The sequence below is a fragment of the Mytilus trossulus genome, chromosome 6 (genome assembly GCF_036588685.1).
Source record: "Mytilus trossulus isolate FHL-02 chromosome 6, PNRI_Mtr1.1.1.hap1, whole genome shotgun sequence".
In the NCBI taxonomy this organism is placed as follows: domain Eukaryota; kingdom Metazoa; phylum Mollusca; class Bivalvia; order Mytilida; family Mytilidae; genus Mytilus; species Mytilus trossulus.
Window position 1 is genome coordinate 53,000,149 of NC_086378.1, and position 24,399 is coordinate 53,024,547.

Here is a 24,399-nt window from a genome sequence, read left to right on the forward strand (position 1 = left end):
TTTTTAGAATAATGGTGTAGAAAAATCATTTTCATTATTTTATAATTTCACGCTATGTGTATCTCTTAATTGTTATCCCCTTTGTTTATTTAATTGTACGATGTACCTGAACTAGTCCTTTCTTGTGTTGTCAAATTATATATTCCCTGTGTGGATTCACTTGACACATCTTGTGTCGTTGGGTCTGATGGTGTCGGCACTGCAGAAGACATTCCAGTTGGAAGTGAAGGAGTTGTAAGTGTGCCACCATTCTCAGCGATAACCAGTCCATCCTTAATTGTATTTAAAAGAGGGTATTTACGATTACTTCTAGAACATGTCTGATTGACATCATCAAGATGTAGAGCCCATACCATGGCACCACCATATCCTTCGGATACCAACCATTCAATCTGTAAAAAATAATAGAGATATTACAGAGAAATACGTTACAATGGTTTGTCACACTACAAACCAGTAAAAGTCTGAAATGGCCTATATCTGTACTCGAATGTACTGACTCTTACTCGACTCGTCTAATATAAAAAAAAAAGAAGATGTTGTATGATTGCCAATGAGACAACTATCCACAAAAGACTAAAATGACACAAACATTAACAACTAAAGGTAATCGTATGGCCTTCAACAATGAGCAAAGCCCATACCGCATAGTCAGCCACAAAAGGCCCGGATAAGACAATGTAAAACAATTCAAACGGGAAAACTAACGGCCTTATTTATGTAAAAAAAAAATGAACGAAAACAAATATATAACACATAAACAAACGACAACCACTGAATAACAGGCTCCTGAATTTGTCTTAAATTTACTTGATAACACTCGACTCGACGTAGTCTGAACCATACCTTATAGTCTGAACTAGTACTTAACCATTTTAAACGCGTCTGAACCATGCTTGACCTAGTCTGGACCAAGCTCGACCTAGTCTTGACCATACCCGTCTAAGTCTTAACCAACCTAGACATTTTTGTTGTTATCTATACATTGTATTCGATCAATTTAGGAACTAGTAATTTGAACAAAGATTTCAAATTATAAATGTATTCATTATAGCATTTAAACCAAAATTTCACAATAAACATAATATTGTTCAACACCATAGTCATCAACAGTCACACATATATTTTAAATAAAATGAAACAAGCTGATCTATTATGTGAAAATTGATTGTGACTAAAATTTCAATGTTATTAAAATATTATGAATCTTTCAGCTATAGTTTATGGTTACTTGACAATTTTAATCATTTGAACTGAAGCCTAGTATAAATTTATGGTGTCAGTAGAGTAGAGTAAATAATGCAGTGATTTTCTTGTTTCTTAAATAAAATACATATACATGTAAAATAGTATATAAAGCTACTTATTCAATTTAGAAATTGACACCTTTGTTTTGTAAAACCATGACTTCATATTATAATTATAATTAAAGTCATAAGAAACCTCAAATTAAAAAAAAATATATGCATATGTTTTTTATAACTAAATGAATAGTTTTCATTATATAACTTATGTACATATACTTTTTTCTGAGGAAAATCCACATTTAGAAGAAGTTACTTATTTTTAATTACTTGCTTCCAGGAAGCAATTCGCCGACATATTTTCCGTATGCATAGTGACCCGAGCGTAACCCTCCTCGTAAAAATCCGGTGACCACAATACGCATGGATCTGTCATTGAAATAAACAAATATCTGATTATACATGTTAAACACGTGCTCAATACCCATGATTTTTTGTGATTTATTAACTATAATGTGTCAATCGGTAAAACTCGGCTTCAAAACACGGCATTTAATGAGCAGCCATGTTTGTTAAATCATAACAAACCGAGAGAAAAAAAATGACGATTATATGATATATTTGCGAAAATAATGATAAAATCGTGCACAGAGGACTAAGTTTATAATGTATACATGCATTGGTTCAAGAATTGGACAAACATTATTTTTCACCACTCACTCGTTTCATATGACTTGAATAACCTTTAAAAATAGGAAATGTGCTCCAAAGTTGCAGTAATTAAAAAAAAACAGCATTTATTTCATTTAAATTTGAATATTTTTTGGTCAAAATTAAAGGCATGGCAAACAAGAAACACTTAATAAGGTTTGTTTACATTAGTTCTTGTGTGTTTTACGTGTAAAATGAAAATCCTATTTTTCTTTAACTCGTGTATTAATTATCTACTGAATCAAAAGACCTTGCAGCTTGTGTTGTTCATGACGTTGCAATTTCGGAGGAATGTTATTTAGAATTTGATACTCGCTGACAAGGTGTGATCTTTTTAATGAGTTTGCCCAAAGCATGAGGTATTCACACTAATCAAAAAGACAATTTTATTAATTTCATTACGTTGTCGGTGCCATATAGTTTTACTTTTGTCCGAAATTCCGTCATTCCGAAATTCCGTCATTCCGCAACAAACTATTATACGGAGTTTTTTCTAAACACCTTAACATATTGGGCTGATTTTTGGTTTTTGACTTAACCATGATGGGTTACAGATCAAGTTTAAGTTTCGTTCTGCTCTGCTAATGTTTGCTGGAAGTACGGGCTTTGGACTTTGATAAACTGTTACAAATCACAGTTATCCGGAGGTTTTTTTCTAAACGCATGATGAGTTAAAGATCAAGTTTAAGTTTTGTTCCTTGTAAATGAAAAATTAAGGGGGTAAAAAACAGGCCGTATCGTACCTTTCACCAGTTAAATTTAGAAAAAGAAGAGGTTAGTTGGTTAAATATGGTTTAGACAGGTAGAGTATTGGTCAAATATTTGGTTGGGTATGGTTTAGACTGAAACATATACGTGGAGGATATTAGCAGGCAAAATCGAGGGAATTGTGCAAATGATGATACAAGCATGAAAATTACCACAAAGCATCATTATTATATACTTTTAAAGAAACAACTGCTGGCCACCGCCGTTTTCTAAAATGGCTGTTTTTTCAGTTTAAAATACTGTTTTTTTTTCTAAACTTTTCGTTTACCTTCTTTTAGTGAAAAACAGCTGTCAGGGTTGGTAGCTACCTTCTTTACATGTGAAAAATTCACTAGACATGAGTATTTGACACATACAGGGTTTGCACATGCGCGAAAATGTAACAAAATTCATTAAAAAATATTTACAATAAAATAAGTGATTTGGGATTTTCAATGATATTATGATTTGGTTTGATAACATTTTTCAAGGTTATAACACATATGATTCAACAATTTTGCGCATGCGCAAACTATTTATAGACATAATGAGTGATTTGTATGTGTCCTCACTATAACCATTATTGCAACACCTAGAACGGCATATTCTTGTATGTATGTTCAAATGTTCCTAGGACTAGACACGTGCATCAGATAACTCTATGTGTTTTAGCTTGAGAGGTATATATCGGCTTTAGAAAGCTAAACACCGACATTATAATCTTGTCCTGACTCTGTGACGTTCAATGATTTGATAGACTGGCGTATGAAAATATAGTCATTTCTACCACAGTTCAATTCCTGGCGTTCAATTATAAAATAAGAACTTCTTGTGAATTTGGTAGTATGCTTATGTCATGAGTCAGATTTTGTACAAACAGTCCATATAAAGCATGATACTTACTGTATTCCTTTAGGTCTTGATCGTGTAACATATTCTCGATCGCGACCGACCTTCTCCGAGATATGGCTTCCTTTCTCTTAAGTCACCCACAGGTGGCAATTGATTTTGATTTTGAAAATGATAATTTTACTGTACGTAAGACCAGAAAATATTTTACATATAACACATTTGATCAGACAAAAACAGAATAATGCAATTGTTAAGGGCGATGTGTTGTCATAGGTTTAACCGAAGACCTCATTAAGACGTATTGATGGTAGCTAGACCAGAAGTCAGTACACTATCAGATAAATTTGCAAGATCTAGTGGTTTGAGGCATTCTATAATAGATGAACACACAAGGGTTTCTTTAAAAAGATCAAAGGCAAATAATTTGAAGATCGTTTGAAGCAAATACAAAACGAAGGAGAACCGGTTTCTTAAAACCAGATTAAAAAGAACAACTCCTATTATGTCGGTAAAATAGAACTGTAAACTTTTTTGTAAAAAACAAAGCTATAGCTCTTAGATATCTTTTCTAGACTTATATTTTATGTCGCAGTGGACAAATTAATTTGGAATATTTCTTAATCCATAAAGACAAAGTGCTCCTCCGTTTTTGTCTTCGGATGTCATTTTAAACAGTGGTATTAAATCGGTGCAAATGAATAAACTTGAAACATTTTGTAATTTGCAGATACAAATTCTGACGCATTTATCGTTGAGCAGCAATGGTTAATTCCAGTTCCACCTTGTAGAGAATCAATATTGGATGATTTTGCAATTGTGTTATACGGCCTTAAATAAAATCGTGCATCGATAAGTATTCAAGAGTAGATACTGTGTAAGATTTACTAAATGAATCATTGAAAGGCTAGATGTAAAAGACAAAAGATGGGTTTTGGAGTAATTTTCTCTATAAAGATGACAACGAAACGAAATTGTTCAAGTGTCTTTCCGACAGAAATGCTTCTGTAGAGGATACTTTCCAGCTACGCCTTGTAAGCATAGAGAAGCAGATATACGAATGTTTGTCCATGTTCGGCCTGATTATGAAAATTGTAGGACGGTAGTTTAAGGTAGCACCGACACAGATGTAGTAGTATTAAGAATTGCAGCACTTCAAAAATATGGTGGAACAAACTGTGAATAGATTTTGGCAGGAATGAAAACATTTGATGGCTTCCTGTACGTGATATATCAAATGCGTTGGGTCCTCGTGTAGCTACTCTTCCTTTCATTCATACATTCAGTGCATGTGACACTAAAGAAATAGGTCAGTTTGGAGGACATAGGAACTATTTCAACATGAAAGGGACATACTTATTTCTTTGCTGAAGTATAACGACACATACAAGGACATAACAGAAGCATTTGTTTGCATCATGTATGACAGAACAACATCACTATTTGCTGTTAACGAGGCACGATGTAAATTTTAACCCAGGAAGCAGCAGCATGGTGATGTAGTTCCGCCTACAAGAGTTTTTTTCCGGATCACATCCAAAGAGCAACGTATCAAGGAGGATAAGTTTGGGCTCAGCCTGATTTATGTACCAATTCATGAACACTGGCGTTGGATGAAAGAAAAAAATCGAGGACTTCTTCGGCTACCGTTAAAGTTGCATCCTCCTGTAGGGAACTTTTGAAATGAGGAGGCGAAAAACCCAATTGTGTTGGTGACTGTAAATGCTACCGTTCTGTCATTCCTTGTACGAGTTTTGTTATTGGCTACTGTCCGATAATTTTAAAATAACGACCCTGTCTTTCTAACAAAACTAGGCATTTAATCTTAACAAGAAATGTGATATCACTTGTTAAGTTGATGAAAATTATAAAAAAATACATTTTCAAAAATTTTGCCGCCATTTTGAAACCGGAAATCCCTCTTTTTTGTCATTTATGTGTTGTTTTTCCGTACTTTAGGAAGTGTAATTTACGCTTAATAAAACCTTACATTGGATTATACCTATAACACAACTTTCAAAGATTTACAACTGGATATGACGCCATTTGCAAAATGATCGGTGGCCATCTTGAAAAAATGGAAATTTTTGATTGCCAGCACCTGATTTCTTTTAATTATCGTTTAGTCCACCTGTATACCAAATTTCATGTTTTTAGTTCATGCTTGTGTTATTACTTGTTAAGTTGATGAAAATTATAAAAATACTTTTTACGTATTTGCTTCTAATTTGGAACCGGAAACCACTATTTTTCGTCAGTTATGTGTTGTTTTGTCGTACTAAGGAGTTGTTTTTAACGTTTTATCATATCTTACATTGAATTATACATAAGACATCTTTCAAGGATTAAAATCCCTTGTAAAATTGCTTGAAAGTAAAAAAAAATCGACATTTTTGACTCGTTAGCCGACATTTTGAAACCGGAAGTCACCTTAAGTTTCATTAATGTATTGTCTAGTCGTTATTTAGGAACTGTCATTTTCTTTTTATTAAATCTAACAATGGATTTTACGTATAACACACCTTTCAAAGGATTAACAAATATTGGCTAATTTGTTATGACGCCATTTTCAAAATGTGTGGTGGCCATCTTGAAAAAATGATTATTTTTTCTGGCCAGCAGCGGATTTTTATGAGTATCATTTAGTTAACCTTTATACCAAATTTCATGCTTGTATCACGATTTGCACAATTATGTCCATAATATCGTCCACTAGTACAGGTCTAGCACGTGTTAATATACAAAAAGAAGATGTGGTGTGATTGCCAAAGATACAACTCTTTAAAAGAGACAACAATGACACAAAAATTAACAACAATAGGTCACCATACGACTTTCAAAAATGAGCAAAGCACAAACCGAATAGTCAGCTATATAAGGCCACGAAAAGGCAGTGTAAAACAACTAAAACGAGAAAACTAACGGCCTTATTTATATTAACAAAATGAACGAAAAACATATATGTAACACATTAACAAACGATAACCACTGAATTACAGGCTCCTGACTTGGGTCAGACACACACATTAGACTGTTTAAGACTGGTCGAGTAATAATATAAAGAGTCATCTATAAATCAGTACAATCGAGTACGGTTAAAACTGGGGTTGAGTAATGTCAACTATAATTCTGACCAATTCCGTCTGGTTGAGTAAAAGTCAGTACAGGTCATTTCAGACTTACTTGTTTGTAGTGTTAGTTTACTTAAATATCAGCAATCGTTTTGTTTGCTACGTTATCCATGGAAAGGTGTCAGTTTAGTGGTCACGTAATTTATGTTTTGTTTGGTAAGATGTGCATGGAAAGGTTTCAGTTTAGTTTTATGTTTTGTTGTGTATTATAAAATATTTCGCACTTGAAACAACAAATTGAATTTTGAGATATGTAAGCCACAATTATATCTTTTCATCTCTGTGTCATAACGTTGCGCACCATGCATGCATTTGAATTTTTGAAGATTATGAAAAATTGAAACTGTTCAGGAATGAAATTCAATATTAACCAGGACTACAAAATGTCTGTAAAAACTCAGGATTATATTTTTACTTTTTTTTTTAAATTTTTACCGAATGCTTACTTTCATTGCAAGACTAACTTCGTCGTCGAAACTAACCCATAAGGAACCGTCGGTATAATAAGGAACCATCTGTTCACTGTCGTACACTATGTGGCCTTTTCCAATATCTTGAAGAGCACATATCTGTTACAATGATAATTTCCATGAATAATAATAATTTTGTTTGAATTATGTTGCTCGTCATCATTTTTCTATGACTTAACTGTAAACGAAGGTATACTCCAAATTATAAAAAAATAATAAAAAGATTGAAAATAGTTGGAGGAGAATTTAGATGACAATGTGTCATTGTAATTATTGTAATACACATGACTGCTTAAAAAGAGATATTATTTGTTTCCTGACGTAATAATTGAGAAAATGTTTCTTTGTGAGTGCTAAAAATGGTACTGCTTTCAGGAAAAACAAAAGAAAACATGAAATGCACGTAAAAATCTTCATGATTAAATTGGAACAATAAAACCTTTTCAAGCGAATTATACGAATGTCTTTTGCAAGAATATGATCACACTAGTAGCACGATTTCAATCTGAAACGGTCATTTTGGTCTGATCACATCTTGATTGACTGGATTTACCGCTAGAGGAAATCGTCGAGACTTTTTAGACCGTTAAGACTCCGTTACGATCGATAGCCGCATCAGGTAAAACAGTTCGTTAAGGCATGTCCAGACGGAAAAGACTGAAACGTCTAGCGGGCTGTTTAGACCCGTTAAGACAGTGTCAGACCAAACCAGACCATGGATTCAAAATTACGTTAAGATGTTGTCAGACCGTGTTCAGTCGTGTTCCGATTTTATTAATTTGGACAGAAAACGGGTAAAACTTTCCCAGTGTTTATCAGGGGTTGCTCCCCTTTTAAGAATAAAATTAAAATTAAAAAGAAGGCGGTTTATGTTAACTGAAAGTCTGCCATGCTTTAATTAAATAAAGAAAATAATCAATTCTAATTCATACCTCTTCCTATTAAATTATTTAACATTTTCTATATGAAAAAAAAAACATAAGTGGTTCAAAGTCATACTGCTGCGCAAACCGTGGTGTATTGAGTTTTAAATCAACAGATTGCCGAAATTATATTTAATAATTATTCATTGAATATAAACATCCAAAACTTTATATTTAATAGTTTACAAGGGTGTGTTCTCATTTCGCCTTAGCTGAGAATTCCAGGTAAAAAAAGGTATAAAATATTCTAAGGCCAGCCTGATGGGAATTGAACTAAGGCGAAATGTGAATTTAGATAAAAATATTAAATAAACAAATTAAACTTTTGTGATTTTATAGCAATTTGAACAACATGTAATTAGGAAGTTGTTTCTCTTTAATTATTTTTTTTAATAAAAGTGACCATTTTTATGATTTCAAAAGTTGTGATCAGGAAAAATCTACAATATAAAATGTAGTTGGAAAGTTGCTTCTCTTGAAATATTGTTTGTTGATATTTAATAAAAGTTTTTTTAAATTCATGCAGTTAGAAAATCAAAATAATTTAATTATCCTTTACATTATGCAACGCAAAAAGTTGTAAATAGTATGCATTATCATTTAACTTTTCATGTTTTCTATATAAATTTCATTTAAGTTATTGTAAACTTAAGACAGGAAAAAACTATAACAGTACTATGGATGTCTTTTGTCGTTTTCTGTTTATTGTCATAGCATTGTCCGTTCATTTTTGCCAGACTTGTGCATTTGATTTCCATTTTTTTTTATTGTGTCTATAATCCAAAAGCCATTTATAAATTTCTTAAATACCAGATAAAGAAGCGTTCGTTAAAAAATAAAGGTTTAATATTATTGCAAAAGTCTGTGAATTATTGAAAATATGACGTTCCGAAAACACAAGTCGCTATATTTAATGCTTGTAAATCTCCGTTACATGTGGTGCGCTCTTTTTTAAATACATTTCTGTTAAATAAAAAAAGTGTAAAAACAGTTATTGGAATCCAGCTGAAAAAAAAGAAAAACGAATAGTGAGTTTCTAACTTATTTTTCAAATATCGAATACACAAATAAATCTCTAACCATCAACGCTTGCAATTTGTTTTTACTGACAGGTGTCTGCTGGCATTCGATTGGATATCAGTTTTACGTAGGCGTAACAATTCATCACATTTATCCAATCAGCTGTTTTGTTTGCGATCTCATGAGGTCCACATAGTTTAGTTTTTTATACATGCAATGGTAACGATAAAAATTATTCGTGCAGAATAAACATATACTATGAAACAAACAATATCCTGTCCAAAATGACTTACGTGACACCATATTATACCAAATAACTATTTAAAAACTAAGACAGCATACATATAAAATATTATCATTCATAACAATTACTATTTAAAAGTGAAATAGTTTAGTATTAGTATCATGGTCCCAGCAATTTAAAAAATACTATAAAAGGACGTTGTTGCAATGGGGTAACAGGGACTTTACGGTGCGTCTAAAAACAACCTAGGCCGCCGTGGTGCACTAAGCTCTCGAAACTGCACTAAGACCATGATGGAACATTATAGCAAACTTTCTATACTTATGAAATGTCCATGTGTGGAAAAGAGATCTTACTTTACACTGTACGGACATTAAGACTTATTCACTAGCTGTGACATACAGTAAAGGATTTAGCAAGGATAGCAAGGATACAAAAATTACGATTTTAATAATGCTATATATTATAAGAGAAGTGTACGGAATTCGCCAAAACAAAAACGTATTTTAGAATCACGAAATAATTGAAATCGAATTTAGATTAAATTTGTGATCGTTGGAATTTATTAAGACTGTTTAAAATATCTATCTCTTTATAATAATAACCCTTTCAGTTATAAATTCTTATAAACTGATTTTAAAGTAATCAAACGGAACACATACTACAGGAGATGTGGGATATATTTCAATTTGACAGCAACCAAACGACAAAAAACATAAATGAATCAAGAGCGCATGTCTAGTCTTCAACAAGAAACAGGTGTCTATACAAAAGGTCACGGTCTGAATCGTCCTAAGTTTGTATAAAATTTGTAAATATAATAAATAAAAACAATTATATGAAAGAGTCTTAACAACTTAATATTCATTATTTACACAACTTCGAATGATCTAAATAATCTACATTGTTTTTATCGTTAGAGACACGTTTGTAAAGCTCATTTTCTGTTCTCTTAATTTTTTTTACGGTCTTCTCTTTTTGTCCTTTATAACCCACAAAAGTTGCTCAACCTTTCATTCTGACAGCGTGAAAGACTAAAACCAAGGTAACACACTATTATAAGTCAATGTACACACAGTGTTTTCACAAACCGGTAATTTCTTCGCCCAGGGATATGAATTTGACATTTAAAGTCCCTCAACAGCTTTACAATACCCGGCCGTGTCATTTCCGTATATTGTAGATGAAACGGATAATATACACAATGAATTTAATACAGCAGACATACCAATACAGGGGAATTTTACCTTTTTGGAGGACTCCGAAGAGGTGGTGCATTGCATGTGCGCTAATTTTGAACAAAAATACAATCTTTTATTTGGGGTACGTCTGAACACCGCTAATGACCTCCTTAGTGCACTCAGGACATACAATGTGCACTCAGGATCCTTCATATTCATCCTATTTACACACGGGATGGGTGAATATATTCATTACACGCTGCTTATTTAAGAGTTTAATAGATTTTCTTTTTTATATAAGATGACCGAAAATGCTGTCTCAATTCAGAGTTTGAACTTTAAAAAACATTATCCAGTATAAAATGTCTGTCTATCTATAGCTACATCCAACGCTTTACATGTCATGACATAATGATATTCGTCAACTCTCAATCATTGTTTTACAGCATTTTTTACCATGTAAGATTTGTGCTGAATTGCGTGCATATCAAAAATGTGTATTTATTCCATATTCGATTGTGAATCTCGTATTGACTTATTAGTTGTTTCTCGAGCCGCCGAAATGACAAAGTCTGTCTTGAAAGGGGTTAGTTATTATAACTTTATGGAATTATACTGAATATAAAAGGGAATTTAGCGTATGGATTTTTCAAATTGTTGAAGGCCGTACGTACGTGACTATAGTTGTTAATTTCTGTTTCGGTAAAGTTAATCTCTTTTCATGCTTTTAGAGAGTTGTCTCTTTGGCAATCGTACCACATCTCGATATTTAAAAAAAAAAAATATATATTTAAAGTTAGACTTCAATCCCCCCCCCCCCCATTTTTTGCATGAAACTCCTCATAGATTTATAACAGATAGCTTACATATAACATATGTTTTGATAGCTAATATATATCTTATGTTAGTTTAAAAACTTTGCGAATGCTCAGCAAAGATTAAGCGTGTTGCCGCATGATTCGAAGAAAACAGACTACCGCTAGGCCATTTCAACTCAAAATATATAAAATATCGTTGCATCGGTAAAACTTTGATTTTTTTTTGACATAACTATTAGAATTTAAAGCTGCCTGCTTTTATAATAACTGTTTACTTGTTATCATTTCAAGTTAAGTTGCTTTACATTATGAACAGATACTGGTGAGAACGTTAACCCAGCCACTTTAAAAGGGGGTCCCAACCGAGCACCAAAAAAAGGGACGAACTATATGTCCCTATGCAAATGCATTGATCGTCTAAAAAGTCTAAGATTCGACGGTTTTCTTCAACAATATGGTTTGATAAATTTCTTTCGAAACTCATTATACTTTTCACATACTAAAATAAAATGATATTCATCTCCAAATACTTGTTTATCACACATATTACAAAATCTAGGATATCTCTCAATATTATAAAATCGACAAGTTTCTATATTCAAACGGTGAGCAGATGTATGCGGTCTTCACAAATATTATTTTTTCTTCACAAATAAATGATTCTATAAATATAATTTTAATACAGCATGATCCAAATAAAATTGTTGGGGTCAAATACATCTATGCAACAAACATTTAGGCGAGTCTTCAAAAAATTAGTTCATTTCACTATTAAAGCTACCGTTTAATCTATCTTTGAATTTAATTAAAAACAAATTCACATTTGTTACACCCTGATGTAACCGAACTTTTAAAGCGTAGTCATCCGTATCAATAATTGTTTAATATCAAAATTGAAGTGCATTATTAACGTCTGGGATGAGTGTGAGAAATCTCTGTTGATGGGAATAAACAAAATTTAGCTGAATTTGTATTATTCAAAATAAAGAAAAGGCAAGTTAGTGTGTTTAAAATGATATTGTTAGAACGGATATATAACATGAAAAATGTGACACAGTGTGTAACCGATTTTACGTTGACTTGGACTCCGAATTTGAAAATAATATATTTGTGAAATCACATTCTACAATATGACATATTTTGTAAGTACTTTAACCTTTTATTCTAATAGAAGTATCTTTGAAATGCATTTTATAGCTGACTATGCGATATGAGCGTTGCTCATTGTTGACGGCCGTACGGTGACATATAGTTGTAAATGTCTGTGTCATTTTGGTCTCTTGTGGACAGTTGTCTCATTCGCAATCATACCACACCTTCTCTTTTATATTTATATAGCTATTACTTACAACAATCATGTGTACATGTTCCAGGCTCGTGCAGCTGAAAGAGGTCTCCTTTCAAGTTTGAAAATATGTAAATAGGTCGGGAAAACTATCAAAAATATATATTATAAAAAAAATCAGTAAAGTTCCCACTACTCTTTTTGTGAACTTTCTTGCTAATCCCGAGTGTGTTTAAATCGAAGAATTTTCTCTCACGACACTATGGTTATGTTAATTCAAAAATCTATAAAAGATTTACAATACAACCATATTGAGAAGGAATGTTTACATGCTATACTCTCGTACTAAAGTATGAAGGGGTTCTTGTGTCGTTCACCTTAGACACACATCTTTTTAACGATATTTTAAAAAAGGCGGAACCAATTTAATGTCATTTTTTCTATATTTTTGATATTACTAGAAGTCTTATATATGGCAAGAATACTCCTACATGTATTAAGCGGACAAGCAGTTTATTCTTTTTTCTGTTATTGAATACCAAGAAAGAAAATAAATCCCGAACTTAATTTAAAAATTTGATACTCAATAGTGTTCCAGCAAAATATTCACATCCCTTGGGGATAATTAGTATACGTCCAGTGGCATATATGTGGCATTTATGTCGGAACAGGAAATTTGGAACAGGAAATTTGGCATAAAGTACATTCAGAACCATGTTCACATTATAAAACCGTTGATTATACCCAACAATTGTGATGACGAATTCCTTCCTTTAATTTGTTCGAGAACAATTAAATTGAAATAGAAATCTGTAATTTTACTATGTCCATAACTTCGATGAACCATAAAGCAAGTTAAACATCGACCTGTATTTAATTCAAAATGGGTTTTCTTTTTCTTCTTTTTGGTATACAATAGTCCATCGACATCCCATGATAACATACAGTTTTCATGCAAGGACTTTTAACCAAAATTAAACAAAATGTATGTTTCTTTCTTATGTTCAATAAAAAAACGCCAGTATATAATTTTAAATTGCAACTATCTATAGTTCCGTAACTTTCAATCCAGGCGTACAAACGAATGGTCGACAAGAGCGTATATTTTTGTTAAATCAATATTTCTTGTATGTTTCAAACTGTCCTTCACTTTTGACTACTAGAGGAATCAGAGGCGGATTTAGGGGGGACCCGGGCCCCCTTATTGGGAAAAATATTGGTTGCTTATATAGGGAATCATTGAAACGTGACTGGAGCGGGCCCTCTCTTAGGTCAGTCAGTGGGTCCCCAATTATGAAAATTTCTGTATCCGCCACTGCGAATACTTACATTTCCCCAAATTTACCCTTGGAAAAAAAGTGTAACCAGATTTTTATTTTATCAAACCTTTTTTTTTTTTTAATTATTTAGATTTTTATAAATGATATTCTTTACACCAGAAATGTTATTTATAAACGAGCGTTTGAGTTTTAGTAATATTGACTAGTATATCACTATTGGACACGCAAGACAGAGATGTATATTATACACCCGACAGGAAATCGCTTGAATACCTGGACGTGTCACCTCAGAATACCTTTGGGAGTAATACCTTTAACCATGCAGGTGATCAGACGGTGTCTTCTCATTTATCCAACTTTTAAAAATGGCGGCACGCAGAGAATTGATACTCTAAATTTTAAAATCGATGGTGATCTCTTGTCTAGCAGAATACAACTTTAATATCTATGAATTTGAGCATTTTTATACAGAATGGACATATTAATATCATTTTTTGATTTTTGATAAAATTCACAATTTATTTAAGTGAAATTATTTTGCAGAAGTATGTTGGAATGCTCGTGAAAAAGTCACTATGTACTAAATATCTATTGGGAATGTTTCTCAATATATTCATATATATATGTGCAGCCATATGACTATTTCATACAAAAAATATATATTGTAACTTTTTTTCCTGTGACTTTTTTTCCGTGATTTTTTTTCTTGTGACTTTTTTTCCTACATTCGAATAGTCATGCTTTACGAATTTCTTTTACATATATGATGCAGTCTGTATCATCGGGCTATTTAAGTACTGAGTGTTATACCTTGACTTTCCCGGGTATTACAAATCAGCATGTTTAGAATCATATTCAAAACAGTGTGGTCCTGGCCATTGATTGACGACATAAATTATCCCATTGACTGGGACAGATTAGGTGAACGTTTGTCTGTAACGACCATTGCTCACTTCTTACTTATTATAGAATTTAAAATGTGGGTACACCAAAGGTTCTTAACGCCTTTAATAATAAAATAATTCGAAAAATTATTCAGGAATAACCTTTATGTTTTGATTTATATTATTAATATAAATCAACACATCGTATTATTCCGGATTCGTTTTTCAAATTGCTTTATTTAGGTGTTGAGAACCTTTGGTGACCCCACAGATTCAGTGTCTTTATCAAGTACATAGTGAGCAGTGATTGTTACCAACAAACGTTCACCTAATCTGTCCCAGTCAATGGGATAATTTAGGTCGTCAATCAATGGCCAGGACCACACTGTATTGAATATGATTCTATTACCGATTTCATATTTTGTTGACCGAATGAGAATATGTTTATATTCAAGGAAACATTGGGTATCAAATTAATATAGGTGTTTTTTATTTATCTTCGTATTAGATTAAAGAAATTTGAAAATACTATTGCGTGTCTGGTATAAAGTAGACTTGTTGACTGTTAGCGTAGAAATAATATGCCCTATACTGACGAATATGAACGACAAGTCTTGCAAAGGAACAAGATTTAAAGCACATCGACCTTCCAGCCGGGAGCGTCTAAACACTCGGCTGCTAAGGAGTCCACTCTGTCTTAAACAGTTCACAAACGGTTTCTTGCACTAAATCTTTTCAGCTGAACTATCTTTTTTTATGGTTTCATTCTATCTATACACAAGCAAAGTTGACTTTTGATATTTTACCAAATGATACGAAACATTTGAATATGTCAAAGTATTACTCCATATTTAAAAAAGAACATGTGGTATGATTGCCAATGAGACAACTGTCCATAAGAGACAAAAATGACACAAGCATTAACAACTGTAGGTCGCCGGACGGCCTTCAACAACGAGCAAAGCACATACCGAATAGGCAGCTATAAAATGCCCCGATATGACAATGTAAAGCAATTCAAACGAGAAAACTCACGGCCTTATTTGTATAAATTTTTAACGAAAAACAAATATGTAACACATAAACAAACGACAACCACTAAATTTCAGGCTCTTGACTTGGAACAGGCACATCCATAAATAATGTGGCGGGGTTAAACATGTTAGCGGTATCTCAACCCTCCCATATTTTTTTAAAATGATATTTCGTCCTAAATATGCATAAAATTTGCCACTGAACGTTATGCAATCAACAATCAATCGAAAAAAATTTGAACTAAAATATGAATTCAACAATTTAGTTAATTTTCTTAATTGGTTTTTGTGCAGAAATAAATTCCATAGAATAGATTAAGTATGTAAATATATGAAAACAGTATATTGTGGTCTTGTGATATAGTTGATATTATCAAATAATGGTTCCATTGTTTGCAGTTCGTCGCCTCCCCACTTGGATTGAGACCAATCATTTGGCTGTTGTCTGCTCTTTGGTTGTTTTGTTGTCTCTTTCACACATTCCCCGTTTCCATTCTCAATTTCATCTTTTTTTTTATTTTTATTGTATATGCCAGAAAATGTATTAGCCCAGATTAAATGAAAATAAAGAGAATAAGGATATTGTTGAAGAGAAATTACATTTCCGTGTGGAATTCGCCTCAGGTGTTTTTTGAAGTTTGATATCCAACTTCTTAATCCGCAATCCACATATCCTCGACAAACTTGTATATTGTATACCATCATGCTCATGTGACCATCAGGGACTGTGATAAATATGTAATGTTTTAAACTCTGTCAAAACCAAAATGATTGAATATATATATATCTAATTTAAATTCATTCATGCATGCAGTAATAAAACAAAATCATTTCTTTTAATTTCTGATAGCTGCAAGTGATAACAATTGTCCAATCTTATAGCAATTGTTCATTATAGATAAGAATATGAAAAAATAATAAAAATAGTTACTTTAATATACACATTAAATTATTTTTCGTATTCTTATTTATAATATATTATGGTCTGGAAAAATATTAATTAAGATTATTATTATTAATAATGTTAATAATCCGAAAAATTAAAATAAAAAGAACTTCGATTTCAACCAATGAAATGTCGTACACCATTCATTCACACCATTCCCGATTGCACGTTACACGATCACACCATTCCTCATACACCATTACACCATTCCCCTTACACCATTCCCCTTACATCATACACCATAGCACCATACACCTTACACCATAACACCATACACGTTTTTTTTGGGAAGTTTACACCATCTAAGGGCTGTAGTAGGTTAGTTCGTATATAATAAGTCAACGTTCGGTATAAGCCAGGGACCCATGTTTTACACCAGGAACGGTGAAAACTAAAGACATCCAAAACCTTTGATTTTAAAAACACGGACCATTTTATTGCCAATCAGCCAATTATTGTACAACTAAATAATATTTTTGACTTATTGGCACTCATACCAGAATGCACAACTTCTTATAAGCGTGATTTTTTAATCAGCATGCGCCACTCGGCACGTGACCAACGGATTTATGCAAATTCCCAATCATCACAATAAAAAGGGTGAAACAGCTTGTATACTTTGAGCTTTCAAACTAAATGGTAACCCCAACCCCCAACATAGAATGAATTTTGAGTTGGAGCCGTTAGACTGCTCTATAATTTGATATAATTTGTCTCGGTGGATCCAGGGGGGGGGGGGGGGTCCGGGGGTTGGACCCCCCTTTTTATGGCCGATCAATGCATTTGAATGGGAGCATATACTAGTACTTGGACCACCTCTTACTCTGGGTTGGGACCCCCCTTTTTTAAATGGCTGGATCCGCGCCTGATTGCAGTACACTGCACTGTGAGTATTTGTTAGATAATCACGCGCGATTTTATCATTTAAAGGAAATGATTCACGATAACTAAGATCAGTTTATTTGTACTCGTAACAAAAAGGAGAAAAGATGGGGCTGCCTCTCTTCAATTGTGTCTAGTTACCAAAGTAAAATCAAACTTTAATTCTCTGACAATGCACATGGTGATATATTGTATATGTCATTCCAACACTTACACTTGTTCTTTTATTTGTGTGGCTATTTAATGACCATTTTAATTCAAAGCTTTGATTTGCATCCTTCATTTTCCAGTACTCCAGAATATCTTCATACATATCACAGTAAGTAATTAAAGTTGTGTGTTAAACGTCAATGCGAAAGCAAAAAATCCATAAAAAAATTTAGAGGGCACATATGTTTCTTTCGTCTGACAGCAGGTATACACCACAGTTATCGTAAATTATAGAAACATATAAAAAAAATCGAAAAAAAACCATTATTTTTTTAACACAAAACAAAGAAAAGAACTGATAAGTGCGGGTAATCCATGCGCCTTGCTTCCCTGATGTTTCGATATTTTGAAAATTAATTATTCTTTTATCCATTTTAACACGTGAAAACTACACCAGTGAGTTCCATATATGTCATAAACTTACAGCTGGTCCTGAATATACATGAAGTATTTGCCACTGGACTTTAAACAACCAACAATCAATCACACTACAACTTATAGTATATATAGTTGGGAAATACAAAACGTATATTATAATTTTACAATTAGCCAAATAAATAGAATACAATGATACACACTACTTTATATAACTGACACAATTTAAAGGAATACTCTCTAAACTATACAAGTATAGAGAAGCGAACAGTTTCTTTTGAATAGTAAACAAACTTCCGAACAGTACATGTTTTTAATGATTTTCTATGCGGCGCTCAAATATTTTGAATGGTCTTTTAGTGTTTAGACATATATAACATTGTAAGAACCTTTAACGTATAATAGTTTAAAATTCGTTAGTTTGCTCAATATAAGAAAAACAAACACATGTATATTAAAAACTGACGGTCAGAAATCTAGTACGTATATACACAAATTCATTAATTCTTTATGAACGTTTAGCCCTACGGCACCTTTTTATTAAGAATGATGATGAGAGTAATTGTAAAATATAATAGGCATATACTTTTTTACGTTATGGATCATTGATTTGTTACCTGTTGACCCGGTTGATTACTAGCACGTGCCATTGAACTCGACCATTTTAACTAACACAGATTTTGTTTTAAATTAACGCCATACATATATACAAAGTACTATATACATATTATATGAATTAGAGAATAAATATTATAAGGATACAACATTGTTGAATGAAAATGTTTATACGGTGATACTTTAACACGGTCCCGACAGAGACTGAATGCACTATCATGATCAGCTTTCGGGATCCGGGAAGTCTTTTTTTTTTTAATTTCCGGATGTCGAGAATATTTTTTTCCAAGTTTAATAGAGTAACTCGCACGAAAAAAATAAACATAAAAAAGCAACAGCTTTCACGGTAAACCATGACATATATAAACAGATAACGAATTAAAGCAACTGTAATACTTAAAACAAAAATATGCATGTGTTAATTTGCCTCCGCTGCATTTCTGTGGCTTGTCTCATTGGCAATCATACCACACTTCCTTAACTTTTTTAGGTAACGTTTAGGATTTTCCGTTACTTTTTAATCTTCAAATACGAAAAACATTTTCAACGGTGTTCACAACATTTTAAGGTTAAATTTACATTTTGGTGTGTATACAATAACATACGTCCTTGCATTTAACAAATGTTTAATTATCAATATATATTTATATAAACTAACATTTATTGAAAAATGAATAATTATATAGACGAATAATTTATTAGTTCCTCAACAAAACAAGAAAAGAAATAAAGAACCAACAGAAGATTTAATCTTTATTTATCTTTTTAATTAACCAAAATATACTTCAAATTGTAATATTAAAATAAATATATACATATTAATCTAAAATGCATTATCGAGTAGAAGGGGCGCAACTCGTGGTATCAAAACCGGTATACTGAACGGATCTAAACAGGGTCTGAAAATTTTGAACGTAATTTTGTATACATGGTCTGTTTTGGTCTGACACTGTCTTAACGGGTCTAAACAGCCCGCTAGACGATTCAGTCTTTTCCGTCTGGACATGCCTTAACGAACTGATTTACCTGATGCGGCTATCGATCGTAACGGAGTCTTAACGGTCTAAAAAGTCTCAACGATTTCTTCTAGCGGTAAATCCAGTCAATCAAGATGTGATCAGACCAAAATGACCGTTTCAGACTGAAATCGGGCTACTAGTGTCATGATGGATGGATGGATGTTAAGCGGCAAATTAATTAGCATATTCAGACAGAAAACATAGTAATATAATAGGAAATGTACCATGCTTTGTACAGAGAGATATGCCGAGACATATGTTAACTTACTAGCTCACAGGGTCACAGTCCGAAAGGTGACATGTCAGCATGGTTTTTTTTATCGTACTCCTTAATGTTTTGTCCTTGGTGGAGAAACAGCTAGCACCAATTTCAGAGTCTTTGGTTTGACCCAAGTGAAGTTTGATCCCATGATGTTCACACTCGAGGCAACACGATATAACAAGACCACCATATCGGTCTTTTGCAAGAAATAAAGATAATGAAAAAGTATGAAATATAATACCTCATTATAAGACATGTAGCGATTTCTTCTACCAGCCGTTCCGATACCTGTCTGATTCCCGGTTAGTCGGAATAATACCCCGTACACAGCTAAACCAATGATTATTTTTTCTTTCGGTGCTCCTGATGAGTTCCAGTACTTTGCCGCGTAATCCTGAAACCAAACCAAAACAAAGTGATATATACGTTGAAAAATTAAAACGTTGTCCATGATACGTAAACAGATTCTTAATTAACAATTACAACAAGTATAGTATCATATAAAAAAAAATGCAATACAACCCATAACCTGTATAACCCAAAACAAAAATAATAACTTGCCAAAAAAGTGAAAAGTAATTTGAAACTCTTATTTTATAAATTAAATATAATATCAATAAAACAGATCACATTTTTAACATCATGTAACAGTAGCCGTTCTCTTAGAGAACATAGTGCTCTTGATGATAATGTTTGCTAGTAAATTAACTTGCATGTAAGATGCAACTTTTGATCAAGCAATTCAATTTGAGAATATTGAGCCCAAATTTACATATGCATGAGTTTGCATTACATGTTTAAGGTTAATGTGCGACATAATATTCTTTGAAAAGATTTTCTCAAAACCAGATTTTTGGCGATATTTTGTGACTTCCAGAATTCATGTATCACTTAAAGACATTAAACAAAAATGGAAATGTGTTTTGCTAATGTACTTTGTCTTTTTGTGTTTCTTTGTTAAATATGACGTGGCTTCGTACTGATACATCCCTTCATTTTGTACATGCTATTGTGCTATGATATTTGTGTAATCCTGTCTTTCATTGTTGCTAAAGTGCAATGTCTGTATGGTTTTTCTGGTTTTTCTTACATGTAAGTTGAATATTTGTTGGTTTTAATAGTAATTTTAGTAATTTTAGTAATTAGTAAATATTTTGCGACAAGTGAGGGGTTTATCTAGCTATAAAACAAGCTTAAATACACCACTGCCTACATAAAAATATGTCTGCACCAAGTTCGGAATTTGACAGTTAATAGTCATTCGTTCGATGAGTTTGAATTTGGGTTTTCCCATTTGATCACGGACTTTTCGTTTTGATTTTTCCTTGTATTCGGTATTTTTGTGATTTAACTTTTGAAAAGTGGTAAATGAACAAGTTAGGATATACATGGGTTTTGTGAAGTTAAGCTTCTGGTAAAATATTAAGAGAGTTGTGAAAATCTATATGTATTCAAATATAGATTTTGATTGTACATATTGACACATTTACCAATCTTTCCGGAGATATTTTTACTTACAATATTTAAGTATCTTCTATCACCGTTCTCAGTGGACTTGGGAAATAATGGACTGTAGTGTTCCGTTGTAGATGGCCTGAAGTGGTATTCATGAAGGTCATAAGACATTATGTTGATAAAATCCACGTACCTTTAAGAATTAGTAAACATACATGTAGCTAGAAAGAAACATAAAGTAAACGAACTCATGTTTTGACATAACTTGATGACAAAAAAAAAAGTAATAAATACTAGGAAAAAAATTAGCAACATACATTCGTATCATTGTTGCACTCATGAATGGAAAATTAACATGGAAACAGGAAATTTGGATCTCCGATTTTATTGTATTATGCTTATTCTTCTATCTTTTTTGGTATTTTTTATACTAACAAATTATATATCAAAAATAGCTTACTTTGAAAAAGTTGGAATATCATAGGCGGTTTCGATGGTGTCTTTTTTAGGAGCAACTGCAGCAGTCAAAATAAGACAGACAAATCCAGAGGTATGGGACTCTGCGTCGAAAGCTTCTTTAAGTTCCTGCCATGTAAGGTGTTTTTAAATATTTAATCTTTGTTGCAATACTATGAATGAGAGAAGTAAGGTAGCGTCAATCATGTTAATGAGACTCAATATTATAACTTTAAAAGGTTAATGCACAAATATACACAGAAAGTGACTGAAGGTATTTATATTAATAATAGTGGTAACAATTACAAACTAATTATTCACTTCTAGTCTTTAGTGATAAGTTGGTGTATCTAACTTACAATATATATATATTATAAACTTACAATATATATATATTGCAAGAACTTTTTCAAGAAAAAAGTGCAAATAAGTCTACTCCCGGTTTTCTCAAAGTCCCTTCCTGTTGTCATTTTTCAAGGTCATGTCACCTAACCTTTTTTTAAAGGTCATATGTTTTTATAATGACCCAATTTGAAGTGATAATCAATTTCAGGGGTGCTAACTCATATAAGATGCTATTAGAATGTATTAGACCAGAAGTAACATATCTTCATTTCCATAAAGCAATCATTTTGCACTTGTTCTTTTATACATATTTTTTAAAGTGTTATATAAAATGCAAAAACAAGAAAAAGTCACAACTGCAACTTGACCATGACCTCGTTTCTTAAGATAGGACCTAAATGCCTCAAAAAACAAATTAAAGGTATTTAAGCTAATAACACATACCAAGACATTTATTTCTTAAAGGAAGATACCTCATTTAAATTTTAATCAAATCGCTTCGATTCAAATTAGCCAAATATTTCTGAGGATGTAACGAACAATTTGTAAACGAAATTTGTTACGAAGGAGATGCAAACATATGATAAAAAGTGAATAGAGATTTACCTTTTTACAAAGAAAATGGTTCGGCTTAGCAGGCTGAAATTTGGGTGAAAGGAGTAGGTTCATTAAGACCCCATTTTGGCTAAAAAATATAGCAGTTTTAAATATTTGTCAAAATGTAAACTTTTAGTTATTTATTGTACAGTAGAATGCTTCTGCTACATAAATATGGGCTGTTTTTGACAATACAATGCACATATATCAGGTACTAGTACCATTTAAGTCTTCATAATTCTAGCATTTTAGTTAAATTTTAGACAGTTTTCGTGTGAAACGAAAGTGGTCGCATTCGTGTTCATCCTTAATTATAAAATGTAAGTTGTATTTTATGATAATACATAACATATATAAAGATTGAGGATGAACATGGATGCGGCCACTTTCATTTTTGACGAGAACCATCTGAAAAGTGACAATTTTTGGCATATTTGGTAGATTTTTCATATTTGAGCTTGAATCGGGTCGCTTTTTAATGACAAAATCAGTTAAAATCATTCACAGAAACTAATTGATTCAAATGAAATAGACAATTAAGTGTTCAAAAAGTGGTTAAAATCTTTCGTCAGATGAACCAGAAATTTGAGGCCAAAATCGGTCCTTACCGGACCTACTCCTTTAGGATAGTTTAAGAAAGTTGATAAAATTTCAAGAACTTGAGCCACAGAGTGAGTATTTGTTGACACCGCCGAAGACGAGAATGTAGGATTGCTATGTCTCGCTTTTTTCGACTGAAGTCGAAGGCTCAATATAAAAACAATCAATTGTTCGAAGGAATTTCCGCCCATAAAGATCAACTTTGATATAAAAAAAAAATGAAAATCCAGTTTAAAATATCACATAATGCATCAAATGGTAGCTTCTTATACGCTGATTCCAAAAATGTATGGTTCTTTTTTTTAAGTAAAGAGATAAATTGTTACTTCCGGTTTGAAATATATTACTTCCGGGTTTTTTTATAGTTTACCTGATATTCATTGAAAAAATATATTGTTAAATTTACCATTAACTAAGTTCAAAAAATAGTTACCCATGGTTCACAACAGATCACTTCCGGTTGACTTTTCAATGGTCAAGTTGCTTGCAAAATAATGCAAAAAGTCCTATGGCTTTATCATGCATACATATGAGGTAAAAGCAGTATACAAATTCTAGAACGTCAATTTTACCTGTGACCTTGGGTTCAATTTCAGGGTCATAAATCAAGAGCTTCATATCGAAAGACCAAAAATCATAGTTATATATGATTAATGAGTTATATCACTTGATGCCTAATTTTTAATATACATGTAAGAGTGGTGAAAACTCCAATTTAATGTTAGCCTCTCAACCAAACTTCATGATTGACAACAGGTCGATATCTTATACGGTTTTTTGATAAGATTTGAAAATAAGCCAAAATCAAAATATTAA

General features: G+C 32.3%; 1 protein-coding gene across 1 annotated transcript in view; it reads right to left on the minus strand.

Annotated features, from left to right (window-relative positions):
• Positions 1-89: 89 nt before the first annotated feature.
• LOC134722804 (acidic mammalian chitinase-like) overlaps positions 90-24,399 on the minus strand; it is a 56,983-nt gene continuing 32,673 nt past the window's right edge. Inside the window, exons 4-8 of the mRNA XM_063586429.1 lie at positions 22,046-22,170; positions 21,649-21,778; positions 20,372-20,524; positions 7,129-7,251; positions 90-392 (exon numbers count right to left, since the gene is read on the minus strand). Coding sequence (XP_063442499.1) covers positions 90-392; positions 7,129-7,251; positions 20,372-20,524; positions 21,649-21,778; positions 22,046-22,170 — 834 coding nt within the window. The remainder of the gene's footprint in view (positions 393-7,128; positions 7,252-20,371; positions 20,525-21,648; positions 21,779-22,045; positions 22,171-24,399) is intronic.